Source organism: Myxine glutinosa, chromosome 2 (assembly GCF_964187855.1).
Source record: "Myxine glutinosa chromosome 2, kmMyxGlut1.1, whole genome shotgun sequence".
NCBI lineage: Eukaryota > Metazoa > Chordata > Myxini > Myxiniformes > Myxinidae > Myxine > Myxine glutinosa.
Window position 1 is genome coordinate 889,553 of NC_136262.1, and position 22,148 is coordinate 911,700.

The window sequence follows — 22,148 nt, forward strand, 5'->3', positions numbered from 1 at the left end:
CTTATTGGTATGAACTGTAATAATTGGTATGATAACAAAATTGGTATGAACTGTAATGCAAAGATGAACTGGTTCGATTTTGGGTTGAAAAGGTCAAAGGGACCATGGTCATGTGACCTTTAATTTAAAATCTTGGTTACCACAACTTGTGGACGAGAGAAGGGATTTCAATCAAACTTGACAGTAAATATCGCGGATGCTTCTTCATGGTGGTCGAACCCTTCCCCCTCCTTCCCCCAATGCAATTCGGTGGCAAAATCTTCCCCATTCTGTCCTGCTGCCCGGATTCGTCAGGTCAGCGCTTTATTCGGGTCAGAGTGCCGATTGGTCCCCATCCCTCTTGTCCCTGTTTCTCTCTTTCTCCAACTCTGACGTGGCTCTGACTTCGTGAAGGTGGGTCACACCATCCTCGATGTGGGGGATCTCTGGGTCGTTTCTGGGAGATCGATCCGCTGTCTTTGTGTCACGGGCTTGTTCGAGAGAACTGTCCGAAGTGATACAACAACAACCAAATTTGACACCACAATGGCCTGCTGTGCAAAGATGGACAGATTAAATTTTTGGGTGTAACAGGACATGTGCCCTTTGAAAATATTTTTGCAGATCATAACTCGAGTTTGAAACATCTGAGGTTTTACCTCTGTCATGTGACCTTTAATCGAGATCAAACGTAAACAGTGGGTTGACATCGAACGCAGGCGGATGCATATCCAATATCATCCACCGATGCACACATTGTACAACAGAGCTCGTTTCGTCCCACCCTGCACAATAACGTGGGGTATAATTAGCAGTGTAGGTAGATCCTAGACTCGTGGAGGTAGATCCTAGACTCGTGGAGGTGTATCCTATACTCGTGGAGGTAGATCGTAGACTCGTGGAGGTAGATCCTAGACTCATGGAAGTAGATCCTAGACCCGTGGAGGTAGATCCTAGACTCGTGGAGGTAGATCCTAGACTCGTGGAAGTAGATCCTAGACCCGTGGAGGTAGATCCTAGACTCGTGGAGGTAGATCGTAGACTCATGGAGGTGTATTGTAGACTCGTGGAGGTGTATCGTAGACTCGTGGAGGTGTATCGTAGACTCGTGGAGGTAGATCCTAGACTCGTGGAGGTGTATCATAAACTCGTGGAGGTGTTGGTGAACTCGACGTTGACCAGATGCTGGTGTCTGTTGGCAAGATTGTGACACTCACCGTCCAATTGCAGCCACGTCTGCAGGCATTCACGATATTTACTCCATCTAAGAGGCGTGAACGGCAAAGTTATGTCATTCACGACGTGTTCAAAGTGCATGAAGCACTTTAAACGCGATTTTCCCGAGGCCATGACTAAACATTCAGCGCGACATGGGTGCCGCCATTTTGTATGTCATGTGACCCAAGCAAGTGTTCTGATAGGCCTAGATTCAACATCAGTGCCTTCGATGCAAGACAAAGTAGTGTGACATAAACGCGTGGAAAACTTTCAAACTGGCAGGATCTGTTAGTTAAACTTTTTGTATGTGCTACAACTCGGCACGTACTCAGATTACCAGTGCTTATTTTTTAGTCTCTCTGACCTCGGAACGGGATTGAACGATACACGGTGTCAGCTTGAGGCCTAAATGAAAGGAAGGCTCAACTGCAAGCTCAAATGGAGTTGGAAAGGCACAACAAAAAGTTGGAGAAACAAATTAGTGGAAATGGTGTAATTGTTGATTTTGCTCAAAAACTTGAAAGCCTACCTGATAAAGCTAGATTGTTGGTTGGAGATATGCTTTCCTCTATCGCTCAAGCGGGTGTTAAACGAACTAAACAGGGTAATGGATTGCATCTTTCTCATAAATAAATGGAACAGTGGTTTTAAAAATTTGGAAAGAATACAACGTCAAATATAGAACTACCTAAGTATTGTAAAACACTAAAAATGGATAATGTGCTAATCTGTATGAGAGATGAATTAACAAAGTTGTCTGAGAATACAAAGAATATTATTATGAATTTCGACACACATAATGGTTCTTATTGGGTTTGTATTTATAATAGTCAGGATAAATATTATTTTGATAGTCATGGTCTTCCACCTCCTCTTGAAGTACTGGATTTCTCAGAGAGTGGTGTTTATCAAACATTTCAAGTCCAATAATTAAATTCAAAATGTTGTGGTCAATTATGTTTATATGTATTATTTCAACTCAACAATAATGAAAATTTCATGATATTATTTTTAATCTAATATAAATGACATGTTGGGAAAGATGGTTCAACCTTTTGGGTATCTCAAGGGTTCGATATTGATCTTTCAAATTATTATACAAAGGCACAGGCTGAACGACAAAAATATAGTGTAAGTAAAAATATTAATATGAAGCATACTTGTAAATTAATCAATTATAAGGGTCCTACTGACGTGAATGACTTGGTGAGAGATTAAGTGATTTATCGCAATGTATATTCCAAGAGACAAAAGCACGTTTTGTTAAACAAGTAAAATTTACAACCACAACACCCGGTTATACAGACCATACACCTTTCCTCATTAAATTTAACTATCTGCTTACAATTGAATTTTATAAAGAAGGACATATAGTTAATATGCGAATTGATAATTGGGGGTATGATATGCCTGATTTCGGGTATAATTGGTCTTTTTCAATAAACATAGAAGACCTACATGATTTTAATCAGTCTCGTAAAGAAGAATATTATCCGCTTGGCGAGGATAAGGATTTATGTGGAAGTACAATTAGTAAACAACAAATACATGCTTTTAAGAAAAGAAAAATATATGATAGTATAGCGATGGTTAACATGACAAAGAAGGAAGGTAATGAGATAAGGATAGAAAGCCGTGGAATACAAACCGATTTGGTAGTGGGAAGATGGGGTGGTATTACCTGTCATAATATTAATCTCACATATATTTCTGATACATAAATGGCAGGAAGAAGACTACAAGAGAATTATAATTTTTGTATTCAGGGATACCTACAAGAAAAGGGTGCTCGGTATTACATACCTTATGATTTGGAGCATATACATGGGAATTTTGTCATTAAAAACTGGCCTTATACGGATATTGTTAAACCCACAAATAGAGACTTGTTTAAAGTATTAAATAAAAATGAACTTCTCAAAGTTATGAAATATAAAACTCTTTTAGAAATCATCAACAAATCTTATTGGTATCATATTATGAGAAAAATAATTATAGATACAAGAATATCTCAAAATCCAGATGAGTATATGTATAATATTCTTTGGGGCTCAAACTCAAGGGTAGCAAGGGATGAGGAAGGAGTTGAAGAGAGGGAGAAAAAGGAGGAGGAGAGGGAGGAAAGAGAGAAAAAAGGAGGAGGAAAGGGAGAAAGAAGAAGAAGAACCACCTTTAGAGGCCATTTTTCCCTGCAGAGCAGGGGTTGGCCTTTTTCGGGCACCATGGTCCCCTTTTTGAAGCAATGTTTTACGGCCGGATGCCCTTCCTGCCACCAACTCTTGCGACTCCTCTCAAAAAGGAGGGAGGAAAGGGAGAAAAAGTAGAGGGAGGAAAGAGAGAAAAAGGGGAAGGAGGAAAGAGAGAAAAAGGAGGAGGAAAGGGAGAAAAGGGAGAAGGAGGAGAGGGAGAAAAAGGGGAAGGAGGAAAGGGAGAAAAAGGAGAAGGAGGAGAGGGAGAAAAAGGGGAAGGAGGAAAGGGAGAAAAAGGAGGAGAGGGAGAAAAAGGAGAAGGAGGAGAGGGAGAAAAAGGAGGAGGAGAGGGAGAAAAAGGAGAAGGAGGAGAGGGAGAAAAGAGAGAAAAAGGAGAAGGAAGAGAGTGAGAAAAAGGAGAGGGAAAAAGAGAGGAGGAGGAGAGGGAGGAAAAATATAAAAAGATGGAAATCAGTCAGATTAATAAAAGATTGAAGGTATTACAGCAAATAAATCAAACTCAACACACTGAGGAGGAAAATAAAGAAATGAAAAGTCTAATGGAAATATTAGTTTCAAGAATAAACTGTTCCATCACTTTCAGGGATAAGATTTAAACGAGAAAGTGGGGATAAAGAAGAAGAAGGAAAAGATTATGTGGTTGATGATGTTGGTGTTATTGACTTTAGTTAGTTTTATTTGTAAATAAATGGAGGAGAGAGTGAAGGCATTCCTCGGAATTATTTGTGTTTTAAAAATCAAGATAGAAATGTATATGTTGAAAACCAAAAAGGTTTTCGTACTCTGTAGGATTTTTTCTGATAAATAAATGAGTTTTTTTTTTTTTTTTTTTTTTTTTTTTTTTTTTTTTTTTTTTTTTTTTTTTTTTTTTTTTTTTTTTTTTTTTTGTATACAAGATCGAGGCTCGTGAAAGAGCGAACATTAATTACACAGAAAGACAAACCGACACATAAAACATATAACATAGGGAGCGGTAGACAAGATGGGGAGAGAGGGGGAAGGACACAAACACAACATTTGAGAGCAGGGACCGAGAGACATGGAGACATCGAGAGATCTGAGAGAGGGCGAGGGCTTTGGGGGGGGGGGGGCGGGCGTGGGAAGGGGGCGGTGGGAGAGGTATAAAACATATGGACACTGCCAGGACTTCCAGGAAAGAAGTTGGAATTTCAAACAAGGTGGATCTGGGGTGAATTAGCGGGGGTAGAAAAGATCAAGGTTTTGGATGGGGGAAGATAAGAGATGGTGGTGAACAGCTGTTTTAAAGACCTGGAGGGAGGAGTGGGATTGAAGGGAGTGAGGGAGTTTGTTCCAGAGGCGGGAGAAAAGAGGAATGAAAGAGTGAAGGTGAGCGGAGAGCCGAGATTTCGGCAGTTTAACCATCAGAGGGTTGCTGGCAGATCTTGTGCGACCTGTAGGAATATTTGGGGGACAGAGCACAGAGAGAGCTGGGGGTGCAAGGCCGGAGAGGAGTCGGTAGAAGACAGAAAGACCACCTACCTGCCTGCGGTGAGTGAGTGAAAGGCCCTCAGAGATAGCTTCATCGCGGGAGATTCCAATAATTCTGAAAGCTTTGGTTTCAACAGCGTGAAGCCGAGCTAGGTGTGAGGCAGGAGCACCGGCCCATAGGGGAGAACAGTATTCCATTGAGCTGCGGATGAAAGCCTTGTATGTGGTGAGGAGCTCAGGTGTGCGGAGGAAGGACTTCGCACGACGGAGGATGCCCAGTCGGCGACTGGCTTTGGAGGCCAGCTTGGAAATGTGGTTTTCCCAAGAAAGATCATGGCAGATAGTGAGACCCAAAATCTTGAGCGACAGAACTTCTTGGAGAGGATTGTTGAGAAAGTAGATGGGAGGGTTGTCCAGTCGATCTTTTCGGAGAGACATAGTAAGAGTGTGAGATTTGTCAGGATTGAAAGACATGTTCCACTTGTTTGACCAGTCTGTGATTTTGTCCAGGTCTTCAGAGAGTGAGGAGGCAGCAGACTGCCGATCTGAGGGAAGAGGAATGGAGCGGCAGAGAGTGGAGTCATCAGCAAAGAGATAGAGAGGATTTTCGAGAGAGTCAGAGAGATCATTGATGAAGACCAGAAAAAGCACGGGGCCCAGAACACTGCCTTGGGGAACTCCAGCCTGAACAGGAAGAGGAGATGAGAGAAACCCATTCAGGGCCACACGTTGACGACGACGAGAGAGGAAGTCCGCCAGCCATGCGTGGAGATTTCCATGGATACCAAAGGAGGAGAGTTTGGTGAGCAGAGCGGGAACTAATATAGCGGGAGTTATTGTGTTAAGTGTAAAAAGAAAACTAATACGAAAAATATATCATATGTTAAAGGTAAAAATAATAGAGTTTATGAAATGGGGATATGTTTAGTGTGCGGCTCGAAAAAGTGTCAATTCATTTCTAAGCATAAAAGTGGAGGAGATATACAAAAGTTTTTGTCGGGGAGAAAATTTACAACAACTGGAATTCCAGGGGAAATTACACCTTCCAGGGTATTCTTTCTGTGGTCCAGGAACAAACTTGGATAAAAGATTAGATGAGGCTGATAATCCTAAACCTTGGTCTAAACCTATAAATAGGGTTGATGAAGTGTGTATGAAGCATGATATTGCTTTTGGGAAAACCACTACTTGGATGAAAAACATGAAGCAGACAGAGAAATGTTGTATATATAATTTGTCTTTGATACGAAATCCAACGCTGAGAGAGAAAGTTGATCGGTTTATCGTGAAAAAATTGATAAGTGCTAAATCGAAACTTGGTCTTGGTTATTCACCCTCAAAAAACGATTAAGCTCTAATGATGTCAACAAGACTGAGGAGCTTTTGGCTGATGAATTACATAAACCTATAATCACAAAGTTTAAAAGAAGGAAAGTTTATTCAAAAGACACCGACCACATCTGGTCCACTGATTTAATTGAATTGAATAATGACAGGGGATACAGGTATGCTTTAACCGTTATTGATTTGAGGAGAAGATTTGCTTGGGTTGCTCCTTTGAAAAACAAAAGGGGTAATACTCTTATGTTAGCTTTCAGTGGAATATTTAGTAAAATTAAAAGAAAACCAAAGAAGTTATGGACTGATGAGGGAACAGAGTTCTATAACAAAATATTTATGAAACTTCTTAAGGGGGAGGATATTAAATTATACAGCACCTTTAATGAAGGAAAGGCAGTTGTTATTGAGCGTTTTAATCGCACTTTGAAAGAGAGCTTATGTAAAAAATTCACACAACTCGGTTCTCAACAATGCGTACCTATAATTCAGGATATTGTAAATAATTACAATAATACAGTTCATTCATCAATAAAATCCAAACCATCAGAATCATTTACAAAATTGGAATATGAAAAGGAGATTAATTTGAGAAAGCCCAAGTTCAAAGTTGGTGATATTGTAAGAATACACAGATGGAAAAGCCATTTTGAGAAAGGTTATACAAAGAGATGGACCACTGAGCTTTTTGAAATTATTGATGTAATGGATACAGTTCCTTGGACCTACAAATTATATGATTTACATGGAGAAGAGATTTTAGGTTCATTTTATTCACAAGAATTGCAGAAGACAAAGTTGAAATAACCACATTCACACAAACCACAACCACACCAAAAAAAAACACACAAACCACACCCACACAGACCACGCCCACACAAACCAAGCCCACACAAACCACGCCCACACAAACCACGCCCACACAGACCATGCACACACAAAACCACACCCATCATCCACCACCCCCTTGTGCGCCCCCACCCTTGACCCTCCACCCCCACCTTCCCCAAACACACACAGGGAGGGTAGGGGTGAGTCGAGGGGGGTGGAGGGTCGTTGGCAGGGGCGCACTTCCCTTTCTTTTTTTCCTTTATTCTCTTTTTATAATGAAGAATTAAATAATTTTCGGCAAAGCAAATATAATCATACAATATTGAAAACATTAAAATCTTTATATTGTTAAAACATTTTTCTTGAGGTATATATTCAGTTTCTTCCCAGCCAAAGGCAGCTTCGCCAGATGTCTTTAGGTTCTGAATCTCTTTCTGTTTAAGACAAGGGGGGAGAGAAAATATTGATATAGAGTGAAGCAAGGAGAAGGTAAAGTGGAGGAGGATATATAATAAATAAACCATACCTCCAAAAGATCAAGCTTTGTGTCAAGGTCGTCGAGTTGAAAATTTAGAAAATCACAGGTTGGAAGTAAATAACCACTCTTTAGGATCTCAAAATAGTCCAAATCAAAGTTGTGATCGTGGTCGTGGTCATCGATCTCAACTCTCATCTCTGTCAATGAAGGGTTTGTTTGAGGTGTTATATTCTGTTTGAAAAAAGAAAGAAAAAACATAAGGAGGAATGATTAAAAGATACATCGTATTGACAATAAATAAATAAATCTCAATTCTCGTTTATTGGTGCCAGTCAGAGATGAATAATGAATTACCAGGGGTAGACTATGATGGTGATTTCGAACAAGAGGCAACATCTCGTCTGTGTCTTGTTCGAGGTTAATACTGCAGACAAAATAAAGACAAATTACTGCGCTGAAGGAAGCCATGTTGGCACATGTCTTGGTTTGGCGAATGTGTTGGTTTGGCCAATGTGTTAGTTTGGTGAATGTGTTGGTTTGGCGCTTGTGTTAGTTTGGCGCATGTGTTGGTTTGGTGCACGTGTTAGTTTGGCGCATGTGTTAGTTTGGCGAATGTGTTGGTTTGGCGCTTGTGTTAGTTTGGCGGATGTGTTGGTTTGGCGAATGTGTTGGTTTGGCGCATGTGTTAGTTTGGAGAATGTATTGATTTGGCGCATGTGTTAGTTTGGTGAATGTGTTGGTTTGGCACATGCCATGGTTTAGCGAATGTGTTCGCTTGGCGCATGTGTTAGTTTGGCGAATGTGTTGGTTTGGTGAATGTGTTGGTTTGGCGCGTGTGTTAGTTTGGTGCACGTGTTAGTTTAGGGAATGTGTTGGTTTGGCGCATGTGTTAGTTTGGCGCATGTGTTGGTTTGGCACATGTGTGTTTGGCGATTGTGTTGGCTTGGCACATGTGTTACTTTGACGAATGTGTTGGTTTGGCGCAAGTGTTAGTTTTACGCATGTGTTAGTTTGGCGAATGTATTGGTTTGGCACATGTGCTCGTTTGGCGAATGTGTTGATTTGGCACATGTGTTAGTTTGGCGCATGTGTTAGTTTGGTAAAAGTGCTGGTTTGGCACATGTCTTAGTTTGGTGAATGTGTTGGTTTGGCGCTTGTGTTAGTTTGGCGGATGTGTTGGTTTGGCGCATGTGTTAGTTTGGCGAATGTGTTGGTTTGGCACATGTGTTGGTTTGGCAAATGAGTTAGTTTGGCGCATGTGTTAGTTTGGCAAATGTGTTGGTTTGGCGCATGTGTTAGTTTGGCGAATGTGTTGGTTTGGCGCACGTGTTAGTTTGGTGCATGTGTTACTTTGGCGAATGTGTTGGTTTGGCGAATGTGTTGGTTTGGCGCATGTGTTAGTTTGGCGAATGTGTTGGTTTAGCGCATGTGTAAGTTTGACGAATGTGTTGGTTTGGCACATGTGGTGGTTTGGCGAATGTGTTGGTTATGGTGCATGCGTTGGTTTGGCGAATGTGTTGGTTTGGCACATGTGTTAGTTTGGCGAATGTGTTGGTTTGGCGCTTGTGTTAGTTTGGCGAGTGTGTTGGTTTGGCACATGTGGTGGTTTGGCGAATGTGTTGGTTATGGTGCATGTGTTGGTTTGGCGAATGTGTTGGTTTGGCGCATGTGTAAGTTTGACGAATGTGTTGATTTGGCGCATGTGTTAGTTTGGCAAATGTGTTGGTTTGGCACATGTGTTAGTTTGGCGATTGTGTTAGTTTGGCATATGTGTTGGTTTGGCGAATGTGTTGATTTGGCGCATGTCTTGGTTTGGCGAATGTGTTTGTTTGGCACATGTGTTGGTTTGGTGAATGTGTTGGTCTGGCACATGTGTTAGTTTGGCACACGTGTTGATTTGGTGCATGTGTTAGTTTGGCACATGAGTTAGTTTGGCGGATGTGTTGGTTTGGCGCATGTGTTGGTTTGGCGCATGTGTTAGTTTGGCGAATGTGTTGGTTTGGCGCATGTGTTAGTTTCGCGAATGTGTTGGTTTGGCGAATGTGTTGGTTTGGCGAATGTGTTGGTTTGGCGAATGTGTTGGTTTGGCGAATGTGTTAGTTTGGCGAATGTGTTGGTTTGGCGCATGTGGTAGTTTGGCGAATTTGTTGGTTTGGCGAATGTGTTGGTTTGGCGCATGTGTTAGTTTCGTGAATGTGTTGATTTGGCGCATGTGTTGGTTTGGCGCATGCGTTATTTTGGTGAATGCGTTGGTTTGGCGGATGTGTTGGTTTTGGGGATGTATTGGTTTGGCGGAAATGTTGGTTTGGTGAAGGTGTTGGTTTATTGATGTGTTGGTTTGGCAGATGTGTTGGTTTGGCGCATGTGTTAGTTTTGCGAATGTGTTGCTTTGGTGCATGTGTTAGTTCGGCACATGTGTTAGTTTGGCGAATGTTGGTTTGGCACATGTGTTAGTTTGGCAAATGTGTTGGTTTGGCGCATGTATTAGTTTGGCGAATGTGTTGGTTTGGCGCATGTGTTAGTTTGGCGAATGTATTGGTTTGGCACGTGTTGGTTTGGCGAATGTGTTGGTTTGGCGCATGTATTAGTTTGGCGAATGTGTTGGTTTGGCGCATGTGTTAGTTTGGCGAATGTATTGGTTTGGCACGTGTTGGTTTGGCGAATGTGTTGGTTTGGCGCATGTGTTGGTTTGGCGAATGTGCCCCCCCCGGAACTGTTTGCTAATCTGATGGCGGAATATCGCCCTGTTGCCGCCAGGTCACGTTGGTACAGCTTCGAAGACCACAAATTCACCGAGAAAGAAACTCAGCGGCGACTACGCGAAGGAGTCATTGAACCGAGTAAGTCCCCGTGGCGCGCCCAGGTCGTGGTCACTCGACAAAAACCACAAGAAACGGCTCGCGAATGACTATTCTGAGACCATCAACCGATTTACACTACTCGACGGGTGGCCGCTACCATGTATCGATGACACAGTGAATAAGATCGCCCAGTATCACGTTTTCAGCACCATTGACCTGCGTAATTCTGAACATCAGGTACCCATAAGGAACCAAGATAAGCCCGATACGGCCTTCAAATCGAGCGGAAGTCTTTACCAGTTCACGTGTCGATTTTACGTCACAAACGGTGTATCTTGCTTCCAACGCATCATGGACTCCTTTATCAAGGAAGAGAAACTCGCTGAAACGTTCGCTTACCTAGACAATCTGACTATTTGTGGCATGACGTCAACCTGAAGCAGTTCCTCAAAGCAGCCAGAAGAGAGAACATTGGCTTTCATGAGGATAAGTGTGTGTTTCGACCACTAAACTCAGTATACTGGGCTATGTAGTCGAGGATGGTCAAATGCGGCCAGACGCTGAGCGTCTTCAGCCACTGCGAGAGCTACCCATGCCGCATAACATGAAGTCCCTCTTGTCGGATCCTCAGACTCTTTGCCTTCTCAGTGGATTCACAACTACTCAAGCAAAATTTCCCCTCTTAGTGCCACAAAAGCTTTCCCCATCTCGAAGGAGGCTGAAACCGCATTCCACCAACTCAAACGGGACATTGAAGAGTCAGTGGTCAACGCAATCGACGAGTTAATACCCTTTGAAGTTGAGACTGACGCATCCGAGTTTGCTATTGCCAAAACGCTTAACCAGGCGGGTCGTCCAGTAGCCTTCTTCTCCCGCACACTCCAAGGATCCGAAAAACGTCATGCATCAGTCAAAAAGGAAGCTAAGGCTATCAAAACTGTCCCCCACTGGAGACACTACCTGATGGGAAGGCACTTTACACTGAAGACTGACCAACGCTCTGTCAGCTGCATGTTTGACAGAGGACAGAAAGGCAAGGTAAAGAACAACAAGATCATGCATTGACCCATGGAGTTATCTTGCTTCGATTATGACAGTATCTACCGTCCGGGGAAAGAAAACATACCTCCTGACGCATTGTCAAGGTCATAGTGCTCATCTACATGCCTGGACCATCATTCACTATATGACCTCCACCAGTCCCTATGTCACCCAGGAATCACACGCATGTTCCACTTGGTGAAATCTCGAAACCTACCTTATTCAGTGGAAGACGTTCGACGGATGACCGGCTTGTGCAGAACCTGTGCAGAGTGCAAACCCCGGTTCTATAGGCCAGAAAGGGCCCACCTCATAAAAGCCACCCAACCATTCAAACGCCTTAACATAGATTTTAAGGGACCTTTGCCAAGCACTGACAAAAACCAGTACTTCCTCACTATCATCGATGAGAACTCGAGATTCCCGTTTGTGTTCCCATGTGCGAACATGACAAGTTATACGGTGATCGACTGCCTTTGCCAACTTTTCGCCCTCTTTGGAATGCCTGCCGACATCCATTCGGAACGGGGACCGTAGTTCATGAGCCGAGAGTTCGTTGAATTACTCACAAGTAAAGTAATCTCCAGCAGCAGAACCAATAGCTACAACCTGCAGGGTAACGGACAACCTGAACGTTACAATGGAACGTTGGCCCTGAGCTATCAGCTCAGGCTATCAAGGCTATCACCATGGCCCTGAGGTCACACCAACTCCCTACCCAGTGTTGGCAAACTGTCGCCTTACACTCGATCCGTTCTCTCTTGTCAACAGCTACTAACGTTACCCCACACGAAAGACTGCTAAGTTTTGCTCGCCGCTCCGCGACCAGTAGCTCGGTACCAACTTGGCTATCCACGCCTGGACCTGTCCTACTCAAAAGACATGTGCGCCACAGTAAGACGGAACCACTGGTCAACCAAGTGGAACTCCTGCAGGTGAATCTGCAGTACGCCGAGGTCCGCTATCCAGACGGCAAGGAAACCACTGTATCCATCCGACATTTGGCCCCGACTGGAAAGACAAAGGGATGGGAGCAACAGAATGAGGGACCGTGCGACTTGGAGAATGGGGTTGGCAGAGATTTGACTGCATCGGACAATCCTAGCTCCGCGCCCACCGAAGTCTCTGGAGATGCTACTGAACAACAGCCGCTATGGCGATCACAATGTGCCCGGCAGGCCACCGACCGTCTGGGCCTCTGCGTAGTGTTTTTCTAAGCAAGGGGAGAATGACATAATTCTAGTTGTCTTGATGCCTCACTTCCTGTGTTCTGGGATCATTACTGTATAAAAGCGGGTCAGCCAACGGCATGCGGGCTGCCTAGGATCTGCTCCATGATGCTTTCCCTCTTAAGGACTTCAAGCCCTGCTTAGGCCTCTTCTTGTGCACCTGGCCACAATTGTGTTGATTAAAGCCTACCTAAAGGCCTCATTGTCTTTTCTGCTCTGCCACAACACCCACTAAATAACACGTATTTCAGTTATTTTATCCCATTGTTTGTATTCGAGTCTGTCTGTGGGAGCGCTCCAATTAGGAATTTAGTTTATCGTGCATTTTCTTTATTACCAGCATTTCTTTCATTAAACCTGTTTATTTGTACATCTTAATTCCGTCTCGGTTTGAGTTAATTTATCCAGGTGTGAAGACGTCGGGTGGAGGCCGTCCAGGTAAGTTCGTCATCCCCCTTTCCTGCGCTTATAACGAATACCGTCATATTGAATTGAACGCCTTTGAGTGTTAAGCGCATTTGGTCATCTGTAGCACCCTGCGGTGTTCACTACAGGGTAGTCACACGGCAATATGAATATCATTGAATAACCCAAACCATATCCCAAAGTAGGTGAATGACGTGTTTATTGTCTCACAGCACAGCAATCTACATACAAAGATAATACTGTACACATCAAGAAACTCAAATTTCCAAAAACAAACAAAATAAATCTGCTGATATAGACTGTATTATTGAACAGTGATGCTCGAAAACGTGTGTATGGAGCTAAAAAGCAAACCAGTTTGCTTTTCATGACGAGATGCTCGAAAATAAAACAGTTCATCTCATCGTAGAATGTCCTCCCCAATAATATAAAAAATGGAAAGGTAGTCTTCCCAAGGCAAATTATCGTTTGAAAAGATGCCAGAAAAATATCTACGAGTTATATAGAAAGAGAAATCTTGATAACGGTCCGACATTGAATTCTTAAATTACTGGACAAAAGGGAAGAACAAAAACAAGTTGAGCAATACAAAATAAATTCACAGCCGATTGTGACCAAAATTAATCCACCTGTCAAACTACTCAGATAATGAGTCCACATCAATGGTCATTGGTCAGACATCACAGTAGCAATCTGTAAAGTGCTGATAACATTAATTTGTAACAAAGGTTTGTTTTCTTTACTCTTCCAATCGTTGTAATTCCTCAATCCTTGGCGAGAGTTGGTTCACACAGAATACCCACAGCAATTAACAAACGACCTTAACACAAAATAAGTCACAGTGTCATATAAAGTTGGTATCTGTCAATTGAAAAAGGAAACTGGGAAGAGTTGAAAGGTCCGTTTCAGTGAGAATTTGGTGTAGTGCATTTCTAGGATGCCTCACGGCTTACGTCCTTCCCTCTCTGTTTTGGACCATTCCTTGTCAATCCTGCATGCTTTCAGACAAAGAAAAAACAAAAACAACGACTTAGTGACTTGAAACAATCAAATTAGAGTGCAAGTATTGATTATAATTAACAAGCAATTAGAGAAAGAGACAAACAGAAAGAGTGCTCAAAGAGAGTGCATTATCAGAAAGAGTGGGGCAGAGGGATGCACGCACGCATGCAACAAGGTAAGATGCATTTTGTTTCGACAACTGCCGTCTACCTTGCATCAGGGTCATTGTGGATATTTGAAACCTCGTGCACCCCTCCAAACAACTGCTCCACTTTGTGTATATTCTGGTCTGTGCTCAGGTTGGGGAAGCAGGTGCTCGTGCCTGGTTGGCTTGTTGAGGCAGAGCAAGTATCAGGTGCAATGTTGGAAGCCATGGTTGTTACACTTGTATTCAGACACGACTGCAAATGCCTCTCCAAGTTCACTGCCTGGTTTTGTGCAACTGTCAATGAGAATAAACGTGTGCAGTAAATAAACAGGTGAGGCTACAAGTACAACCGTGAAAACTGCAATCCTTCACTTTCCCTGTACGCCATCTATATATTATATAAAACACAGTGTGTGTGTGTGTGTGTGTGTGTGTGTGTGTGTGTGTGTGTGTGTGTGTGTAATGTTACCGATAGACTCCTAAACGGAGAGGCTCACGTACTCGATATTTGGCACAGACATGGCCATTGAGCCTGGTAAGAACATGGCCGACCTAAAAATTAATTTCATAATATTTTTAAACCATATTTTTACCTCAGCGCATTTCAGCGAGGAATATTATGCACGGATTCTGACCGGTCGCAGAGCAGCGCGCTGATTCGCTCAGAGCGATCACGTGATGTTCCTTGCCGCCATTAACTCAGTTACGCGTTCGCACGTATTTCAGAGCAAAAAGCAATTGCCTTTTTTCACATTTCAGCGACGAGCATTGCCATTCACACCACATAGGTTTTTTTCCCTTTCATCTTTAGATCCATATTTTTTGCCATAACGTAGCGCATTATGGCTCTCTCGAGCTCGAGTTAGCCAATCACCTGGGAGCATGAGGCCACGTTGGCCACGCCCACGACAGGACGCAGAGTAGCAATCGATCGCTCAGAGCGATCACGTGATGTTCCATCCCGTCACACGTTTGCACGTAATTCAGGGCGAAAAGCGATTGCGTTTTTTCACCTTTATGCGATCGTGTTTTGTGTCGATTTTGTGCGAAATGAATTAAATTTTAATTCATATTTCGTGTTTACGAATTCGAATACGAAGGATTTCCCCTTTCCCCTTTTGATTTCGAATACGAATCGAATACGAGCTTGAGTCGAGAGGGCGAATGTATGGGTTGGGAATGTACGGGTCTCCCTTCCGCCGCCCGGCAACGCCGGTACTGGAGGGCGTGGGTCACAGGATCGGTGAGTCTCCAAAATCCGCTTCGTGCTCTTGCGAAGATGCAGGACGATGTCGCGATTGTTGTGCTGCTCTCCGACCATGAGAACTGCAACGTCATTGTTGACTGGCCCTCCCCTCCCTCCCCCCTACCCCTCCGCCCTCCCACCCCTCTCATCCCTCCCCCCCTCTCATCCCTCCCCCCCTCTTCTCCCCTCCCCCCTCTCCCCCTTTCCTCCCCTCCCCCCCGTTCCCCTCCCCTCTCCCCTCCCCTCCCCCGCCCGGCAATGCCGGGTACTTCTGCTAGTTAATTATGTGATTTGCAAGCAATAACAATAGTATTTATTAACTCCACCACCCAAGAACAAACAAACCTTCCTTCTTTTAAACTTTGAGATTATAGGTTCATGTAATTCGTCAGTCAAAAGCTCTTCAGTCTTGATGACATCATTAGAGCTGAATAGTTTTTTGATTTTAAGTCTCAATTTAGCACTTATCAATTTTTTCATGATAAACCTATCAACTTTCTCTCTCAGCGTTGGATTTGTATCAAACACATATTACACAACATTTCTCTGTCGGATTTATGTTTTTCAGTCAATGTAGTGGTACCCTGGTGTTGGTGTAGCGGCTAGGGTGCCGGCTTAGGATCCTAGGATCCTGGGTTCGAATCCCAGTAGATCGCTGAATTAACGCCAGGGGGGTTGACTCAGCCTGTCATCCTTCCGAGGTCGGCTAATTGAGTACCAGTTCACTGGTAATTCCCTGTTTGTCGTTAAAGGCGGCAAAAAGGGTTGGCGTCAGGAAGGGCATCCGGCCGTAAAACATTGCTTCAAAAAGGGGACCGAAAAACAACAACAACCACGGTTCCCGAAAAAGGCCAACCCCCACTTTGCGGGGAAAAATGGCCTCTAAAGGTGTTTTTTTTTTTTTTTAGTCAATGTAGTGGTATTCCCATAATCAATATCATGCTTCATACACACTTCATCAACCCTATTTATAGGTTTAGATCAAGGTTTAGGATTGTCAGCCTCATCTAATCTTTTAACCAAGTTTGTTCCTGGACAACAGAAAGAATACCCTGGAAGGTGTAATTCCCCTGGAATTCCAGTTGTTGTAAATTTACTCCCTGACAAAAACTTTTGTATATCTCCCCCACTTTTATGCTTAGAAATGAATTGACACTTTTTAGAGCCACACACTAAACATAGTTTGTCGTCTGTCATCTGTCTGTCGTCTGTAAACAATTCGACGTCTACGCTCTAAAAGTCACAAATATTGATTAAATTTGATGAAACTTGTTATGCAGCATCTTTAAGACAAACTAGTTTGGGGTTGCATTTGGGCGTTGCATGCCCAAAAATGGGCGTGGAAGGGCGGCCATATTGAAAAATCCATTTTTGTCAATCTGGTACTTCCTAATGTAGCTAGAAAGCTGAAACTTGGTGTGTCGACAGTATGTAACAAACCTCAACACATATATTACGGATTTTGACGATGTCCGAAAAATGACCTCGTCATGACCTATGACATGACTTGACCCATAAACATTAGTTTGGACGACGTCCAAGCTCTAAAAGTCACAAATACTGATCAAATTTGATGACACTTGTGCCTTTTGCCACTTAAAGATATTTGAAAATTTTCATTTTTCTGGTTTCCATGGAAACAAGTTGGACATATAGTGCATTTTGTTATACATTTCGTTTCCGGAGCAGAACTCAAAAACCGTTCAATATATCTTAACCTAACTTTGTACACATATTAGTTAGGTGCTGACCTGGTGCCTTTTGCCACTTAGAGATTTTTAAGAAAATTAATTTTTCTGCTTTCCATGGAGACAAGTTGGACTTAGTGCATTTTATTAGGTGGGGCTCTATTCTAGAACAGTTATTGCACATTTTGTAACAAATCTTTGCATGTGCACTAACATGAAGATCAATTGGTACCTTTCGCTATATATGGCATTTTAATTTTTTTTCTCCATGGCACAGGTTTGACTTGATGCATTTTCTGGATAGAGTTCTATTCCAGGTCATATACAAAAGCACCCTTGGCAGGGGATATGAGCATTTTAGGCTCGTTTTGGATACATCTGGCTAAGTGTTTCCTAAACCTTGACAGTGATCCTGTTGTGGGTAACATGAAATGTAAAACATTTTGTTTTGGATTTTTTTTTTGTGGTTTGTGGTTCTATTATGCATATTCTAACCATATTGATACAGACCAGTTGAGTTCAGGTTCCCTGGAACCTCTAGTTAAAATACCGAATGCCCTTTTCTTGTAGGTATGCTTGGATACAGAAATGATAATTTTCTTTAAGTCTTCTTCTTGTCATTTATGTTTCTGAAATATAGGAGAAATTAATATGATGACAAGTAATACCTCCCCATCTTCCTGTTGTTAAATCAGTTCGTATTCCCCGGCTTACTATAAAAAATGAAAAAATTCAATGGAATACTGTTCTCCCCTATGGGCCGGTGCTCCTGCCTCACACCTAGCTCGGCTTCACGCTGTTGAAACCAAAGCTTTCAGAATTATTGGAATCTCCCGCGATGAAGCTATCTCTGAGGGCCTTTCACTCACTCACCGCAGGCAGGTAGGTGGTCTTTCTGTCTTCTACCGACTCCTCTCTGGCCTTGCACCCCCAGCTCTCTCTGTGCTCTGTCCCCCAAATATTCCTACAGGTTGCACAAGATCTGCCAGCAACCCTCTGATGGTTAAACTGCCGAAATCTCGGCTCTCTGCTCACCTTCACTCTTTCATTCCTCTTTTCTCCCGCCTCTGGAACAAACTCCCTCACTCCCTTCAATCCCACTCCTCCCTCCAGGTCTTTAAAACAGCTGTTCACCACCATCTCTTATCTTCCCCCATCCAAAACCTTGATCTTTTCTACCCCCGCTAATTCACCCCAGATCCACCTTGTTTGAAATTCCAACTTCTTTCCTGGAAGTCCTGGCAGTGTCCATATGTTTTATACCTCTCCCACCGCCCCCTTCCCATGCCCCCCCCCCCCCCAAAGCCCTCGCCCTCTCTCAGATCTCTCGATGTCTCCATGTCTCTCGGTCCCTGCTCTCAAATGTTGTGTTTGTGTCCTTCCCCCTCTCTCCCCATCTTGTCTACCGCTCCCGATGTTATATGTTTTATGTATCGGTTTGTCTTTTTGTGTGATTAATGTTCGCTCTTTCACGAGCCTCGATCTTGTATACAAAAAAAAAAAAAAAAAAAAAAAAAACCTATTCTTTATTTTTTCATTAAATAAACTATGGCAAAACTTGTTGATTTTAGCTTTATTAAATTCCTTTATTTGTTGATAACTAACAGTGGTTCCACATATCTCATTATCCTCTGGATTGGCCCTGGATTGAGAGAGATCACGGCGAGGTCACGTCTTTTCGAAGCTGCTCCATGCGTTCACGCTCTCGAAGCTAAGTGATCTATCACAATCGTGTTTTTGTCGAGACTGTATCTATCTTTCGGTGTGTGTACCTATAGCGTATCTTTTGGAAAATTTTCGGTGCTAATTTTTCATACATGTATACACAATCGTCGGTTAATGGTATCGAGTATTCTGCGGCCTAGTACTCGTAGGCTTAGACTACCGTACCGTCTCCGACCTCGTGGTTTTTTTCTCTCAGTGATTCGTCGAATGCGCTGAAATTATTTTCGTTCTCTGTTTCGTACCAGTCGTTCACCCCGTACCTCGTTGTTTAATATCTGTACTCACAAAAAAAACAAAAAAACCCCAAAAAATATATTTCCTTCCCAGGTCTTATTCGTTTATTTGTTGTTCTTTTTGTTCGTTCGTTCTTCGTTCGCGATCACGCGGCTAGAAATGTATAATCTCTCCCCATAACAACTATTTTGTCTCATATATTATAACACCCTTTTCTTCTTTTCCTACAAAAGGATGCTTTCGTCTTGCTCACCAAATCTATTCATTCCAAAATATATATATAATACCATCTCTTACAGTTCCTCCTTTCTACATTCCCTAAACTATCCAGAACTCCACCCCTCCTCCAGTGTCCTCAAACGTATTTTTGACTCGAAGGTCTCAAACTCACTTTGCAAAAAATGTTCGTTTCCCATGAATCGTACACTTTTCAAAATCCAATCTCACCCCTCCCCTCCAAATCCTCCCCATCACCCATCCCTTTCAAATCTCCCCCCTTGCCCCTTCCCTCCCCTCCCTCCTAAACTCCCCCCACACCCCTCCCCTCCGAGACTCTCCCTCGCTCCTCCCCTCCTAGACTCCCCTCTCACCCCTCCTCCTCAAAGCATCCTCCCTGCTTCTTCCCCCTTCCAACTTTCACCTTCATCTCCCCAAACCTTCTGCCTCGCTCTTCTCCCTCCTCAAATAACACCTCACTGTGCCTCACCCAATCTCCATCAAACCTTTTGTCCGCCCCATTCTTCCCTTTCTCCAAGCTATTCTGAAATCTCTGAAATCTCTGACACACCTTCAACAGCTCTCCCTACCTCTTCTTCCTCTTCCACATCTTACCCTACCCCTCCCCCCCCCCTGTTCTGGACCCGATGCTCCCCCTTCCTCTTCATTAACGGTATGGACCTCAAACATCCGAGGCCTTCGCTCAAACTTGACTGACCTCTCCATACAGGTTGCTTCTGACAAACCAGATGTGATCTGCTTAACAGAAACTTTCCTCCTTCATGATGTCTCTGATGCCTTGGTATCTCTCCCAGGTTACTCCCTCCTCCGGTATGATAGACCTGAGCCTCGTCCTGGAGGTGGGGTTGCTATCTTTATAAAAAACTCTCTTCCTCACTCGCCCTCCACTGCCCTCTCTCCACCTCACCCCCAGGAATACCTTTGGCTACGGCTTCCCCTTCGCTCCCACCTTTTGTTCATATGTGTGTTGTACCGTCCACCAAACAGCGATGACTCCATCTACATCTCACTGTCTGATAATATGGACCAACTTCTATCTACCCATCCCAACTCTCTCTTCCTCATATGTGGTGATTTCAATTGTCACCATGCCAGTTGGCTGGGTGTGGGTACCTCTCTCACCAGCCATGGCTCTTCAGCAAAGGACTTCTGCGACTCACTGGGACTGACACAATCTGTCAATTTCCCGACCCAGATCTCAGTCAACGGAGCATCTTCTCTTCTGGATTTGGTTATGACAAACTTCCCTGAAAATGTCTGCTGCTCTTCTTCTGCTCCAATCGGCTCATCTGATCATGTGCTTGTCAAAGTGGACATCTCTCTGACCATTCTCAGAGAGCCTCCTCAGCGTCGACGAGTCTGGCATTTCACTCAAGCCAACTGGCACGGTCTTCAAGCAGCCATCAATCATCTGGACTGGTCTCCCATCTCTACCGCCTCTGACATCAACTCATCCTGGGAATTCTTACAAAGTAAATTGCTCTCTCTCATGCACAGATTTATACCATCTCGTCTTCAGTTGTCATACCCTTCCTCCCGTCGATGGTACACGGAATCTTGTGGTGAGGCTGTTGCCCTGAAACAACTTGCTTTCGTCTCCTGGAAAGCAAATCCAACGGAAGGAAATCTCATTTCCTTTCACAAAGCCCGAAACAAGTGTGTGTCCACCCTCAGGAGAGCCAGGAAACAATATCTCACCATTCTCAAGACCGAACTCTCTTATCTGTCTCCCTCTTCCAAATCCTGGTGGCGTCTGGTCAAATCTGTTTCTGGTGTTTGTTCCCCCTCCATCCCCTCCCTCACCTCAAACGGCTTAACGGCTGACTCCGCACGTGAAAAAGCTGAATGCCTCAACTCTGTGTTTGCCTCTAAATCTTGTGTCCCAAACCCATCCCTCTCTGTACCCACCGTACCCAGTCGTACCCAGCTGCTCCTGGACTCTGTGTCCTTTCCTCCTGACAAGGTGGAAAAGTTTCTGTCAACCCTCGACTCTGATTCTGCAACTGGTCCTGACGGCATCAGCCCACGGGTCCTAAAATCATGTTCTTCTGCTCTTTCACTCCCTCTTTCTGTACTCTTCACCCTCTCTTTTGCTCAAGGTCATCTGCCATCTGCTTGGAAATCAGGCAACATCACCGGTTTGCACAAAAAAGGTGCAAAAACAGATCCCAGCAACTACAGACCAATCAGCCTTCTCCCAATTATCAGCAAAGTCATGGAATCCATCATTGCTTCAGATATTAAATCTTTCCTCTTCTCCAATGGCTTGATCTCTGATCATCAATTTGGTTTCAGACCTGGTCACTCTACTCTGGACATGGTGCTTCTGCTTTCTCAACAATGGATGGAGGTCCTCAACGCCAAACAGGAAATTAGAGCTGTCTCCCTTGACATTTCACGTGCCTTCGATACGGTCTGGCACCCTGCTCTGCTCACCAAACTCTCCTCCTTTGGTATCCATGGAAATCTCCACGCATGGCTGGCGGACTTCCTCTCTGGTCGTAGTCAACGTGTGGCCCTGAATGGGTTTCTCTCATCTCCTCTTCCTGTTCAGGCTGGAGTTCCCCAAGGTAGTGTTCTGGGCCCTGTGCTTTTTCTGGTCTTCATCAATGATCTCTCTGACTCTCTTGAAAATCCTCTCTATCTCTTTGCTGACGACTCTACTCTCTGTCGCTCCATTCCTCATCCCTCAGATCGGCAGTCTGCAGCCTCCTCACTCTCTGCAGACCTGGACAAAATCACAGACTGGTCAAACAAGTGGAACATGTCTTTCAATCCTGACAAATCTCACACTCTTACAATGTCTCTCCGAAAGGACCGACTGGACAACCCTCCCATCTACTTTCTCAACAATCCTCTCCAAGAAGT

General features: G+C 43.7%; 1 protein-coding gene and 1 long non-coding RNA gene across 6 annotated transcripts in view; both read right to left on the reverse strand.

Annotated features, from left to right (window-relative positions):
• Window positions 1–7,209: 7,209 nt before the first annotated feature.
• Window positions 7,210–10,075, reverse strand: LOC137422673 (uncharacterized). Its single transcript, XR_010983576.2, has 3 exons — window positions 7,858–10,075; window positions 7,552–7,734; window positions 7,210–7,459 (listed from the first exon to the last, which is right to left on the reverse strand). It is a non-coding gene; the product is annotated as an uncharacterized LOC137422673 (long non-coding RNA).
• Window positions 10,076–13,182: 3,107 nt separating this feature from the next.
• LOC137422104 (uncharacterized) overlaps window positions 13,183–22,148 on the reverse strand; it is a 235,562-nt gene continuing 226,596 nt past the window's right edge. For 3 of the 5 annotated variants that reach the window (XM_078772898.1, XM_068108855.2, XM_078772897.1), the window contains exons 14-15: window positions 14,213–14,444; window positions 13,183–13,991 (exon numbers count right to left, since the gene is read on the reverse strand). In XM_078772898.1, coding sequence (XP_078629024.1) covers window positions 13,943–13,991; window positions 14,213–14,444 — 281 coding nt within the window. In that variant the 3' untranslated portion in view covers window positions 13,183–13,942. Of the gene's footprint in view, window positions 13,999–14,212; window positions 14,445–22,148 lie in introns of all 5 variants that reach the window. The other 2 variants (XM_078772899.1, XM_068108856.2) reach the window with 1 other exon arrangement.